This window comes from Rhagoletis pomonella, unplaced genomic scaffold, assembly GCF_013731165.1.
Source record: "Rhagoletis pomonella isolate Grant_MI unplaced genomic scaffold, Rhpom_1.0 Rhpom_scaffold_00011, whole genome shotgun sequence".
Lineage (NCBI taxonomy): Eukaryota > Metazoa > Arthropoda > Insecta > Diptera > Tephritidae > Rhagoletis > Rhagoletis pomonella.
In genome coordinates, this window is record NW_023458565.1 from 15,792,136 (window position 1) to 15,794,288 (window position 2,153).

The window sequence follows — 2,153 nt, forward strand, 5'->3', positions numbered from 1 at the left end:
AAAAATATAATCGCCAATCGCGATGCAATTATGAAATTTTATGCAGCGACAAGAAATGTGGAAATGCCTAACGATACCAACGGACAGGACTGGCGCACGCGCAAGATACGCTTTCTAGGCGAATGTCTTTACGAGTATATACAGCGAGCGCAATTCCACACTAAGGCACATATCACCGAAGAGCTTTTACGTATGAAAGCATTCGAATTTCGTAGTCTCATACAAATCGATAATTTTATGCCGACTAAGGCATGGATGAATCACTTCAAGGCCATGTACAATTTCTCTTTGTCCAATCGACAAATCACAATCACACGCACGCCGCCTGTCTCACTCGATCTCAAGGATATAATGACATTTTGTACAAAAAACCAAGCGAAAGCTGACGCGAAGACGCCTCCGCCCGAACCGGTGGAGGACAGAGAATCTGATCTCTATCGCACTGCCACACGCATAGCTGTTTCGGGCGAAAATGAGGCAGCATTGCAAGAAATCAAGCAGCGCCGGCTGCGTAAAATCAATTTTCTATCGAAGACACTCTTCGAGTATTGGCAGCGTGCTAGATATCACCACAAGATGCGCATGGATGAGAACTCGCTGCGAAAAGTGGCTTGCGATCTTAAGGAAATGCTGAAGATCGATAACTTCTATCCGGACAAAGAGTGGTTGGATCACTACATTACCATCACAGTTCCAACAATGCTAGAGGAATCACAGGATGCGCGTCCGCCGCCGCTCTCCTTGGATCTGAAAGACATACTTAGCTACTGCAGCCGGCAGGAGAACAAGAAACTGGCACCGAGCACTATAACGCTGGCGCCGAAAGAGACAGCGAAACCACAATGGCAGGGCGATGGAGCTGCTCACAATGCCTCAGCATCTGCCACTGCTGCCAGTGCAACTGCAACTACGCCACTTGTACAAATACACACATTCAACCTGCGGCGCAGTGATGAATCCGCCGCGTCGCGTACACAAGCGCCACGAATGCCAAGCCCCAAGCAAGCAGCTGCTGCGTTGGCAGCCAAGATCAAGGAGGAAGTTATTGAATTGGATGCAGATGAGGCGGTGAAAGATGTGAAACCAAATTTAAGTGAACTATTGCCACCACCACCACCACCATCGGCATCGCCTACGACGCCACCAGTTGCGAAGGCACAACTCCATCACCAGCTCCCACCAAAGCTAACGACAGTGACAGTGACAGCGACAGCGACGCAAATTGCGCACCAACAAAAACGTGAACCCCGCAAACACAACGGTAGCGGTGCGCAAGTGCCTGCATTGAGGGTGGTGAGTTTGAGTACGCTGGTACCGCCACCAGTGGGGCCAATACCAGCTGCGCCAGCAGCTCCATCGTTGATCACTGCAGTCGCATCACCAACTCCAGCAGCAGGCGATAACAGAAAACGGGGAAATGACGATCAGTTGGTCGAGCTACCGCGACCGTTGAAGATACAAAAGATCGAATCGATTGGCGCGCATGTTGAACCAACCACACACAGTCCTGGTCATTGGTCGGAACATAGCGATCGCGAGGAGGAGGAACTACCAAGGCATGTGACTAACTACAAAGATGCGCTTAAATTGTTGAAGCCCCTGGAAGAATTTGCAATGCTGGAGGAGAACTATCGGGTTATCGGCTTGATATCACAGCTCGAAGAGATATTCAAGCATCCACCTCAGAAGAATGATAATTGAAAATTTCAATAAAATGTATGTATTTATATATGGAGCCCTAACCGTCAAAAAGATATAAGCGACAATTTTTTTTTTTAAACTTTTATTACTGACGCAAAAACGTTCCTAGAGCATTTAGATGCATTTCTGCATCAGAAGTAAAATTTTGATAAAAATGTCGCTTACATATTTTTGGCGATTAGGGGTCGATATATTCCGGGAGCTAGTGTAACTAATGTAAGAACATTTTCCTAACAAGTGGCTTAATCGACGTTAACTTGTTTTAAAGTTAATGTTCGCCACAGTATGTATAGTCTATGTAGTATGTACATGTATGGAAATATTAGAATGTAAAGACATATTTCCGTCATCACGGCAAAATGCGCTACATTAAATTTTTTTTCTTAATTTCTTTTTTTTTATTATTTTGTTAATTGGCTTTCAAATAAAAGCGCACAGCTAAATTCAAAGCG

The 2,153-nt window shown here is 45.6% G+C and overlaps 2 protein-coding genes across 2 annotated transcripts in view; both read left to right on the forward strand.

Moving 5' to 3' along the window:
- LOC118747185 overlaps positions 1-2,135 on the forward strand; it is a 4,866-nt gene extending 2,731 nt beyond the window's left edge. The window contains exon 2 of the mRNA XM_036481175.1: positions 7-2,135. Within this exon, the coding sequence (XP_036337068.1) occupies positions 7-1,701 (1,695 nt within the window). The 3' untranslated portion in view covers positions 1,702-2,135. The remainder of the gene's footprint in view (positions 1-6) is intronic.
- The window catches only part of LOC118746693, a 101,246-nt gene that overhangs the window by 12,251 nt on the left and 86,842 nt on the right, over positions 1-2,153 (forward strand). The gene's annotated exons all lie outside the window — the stretch shown is intronic.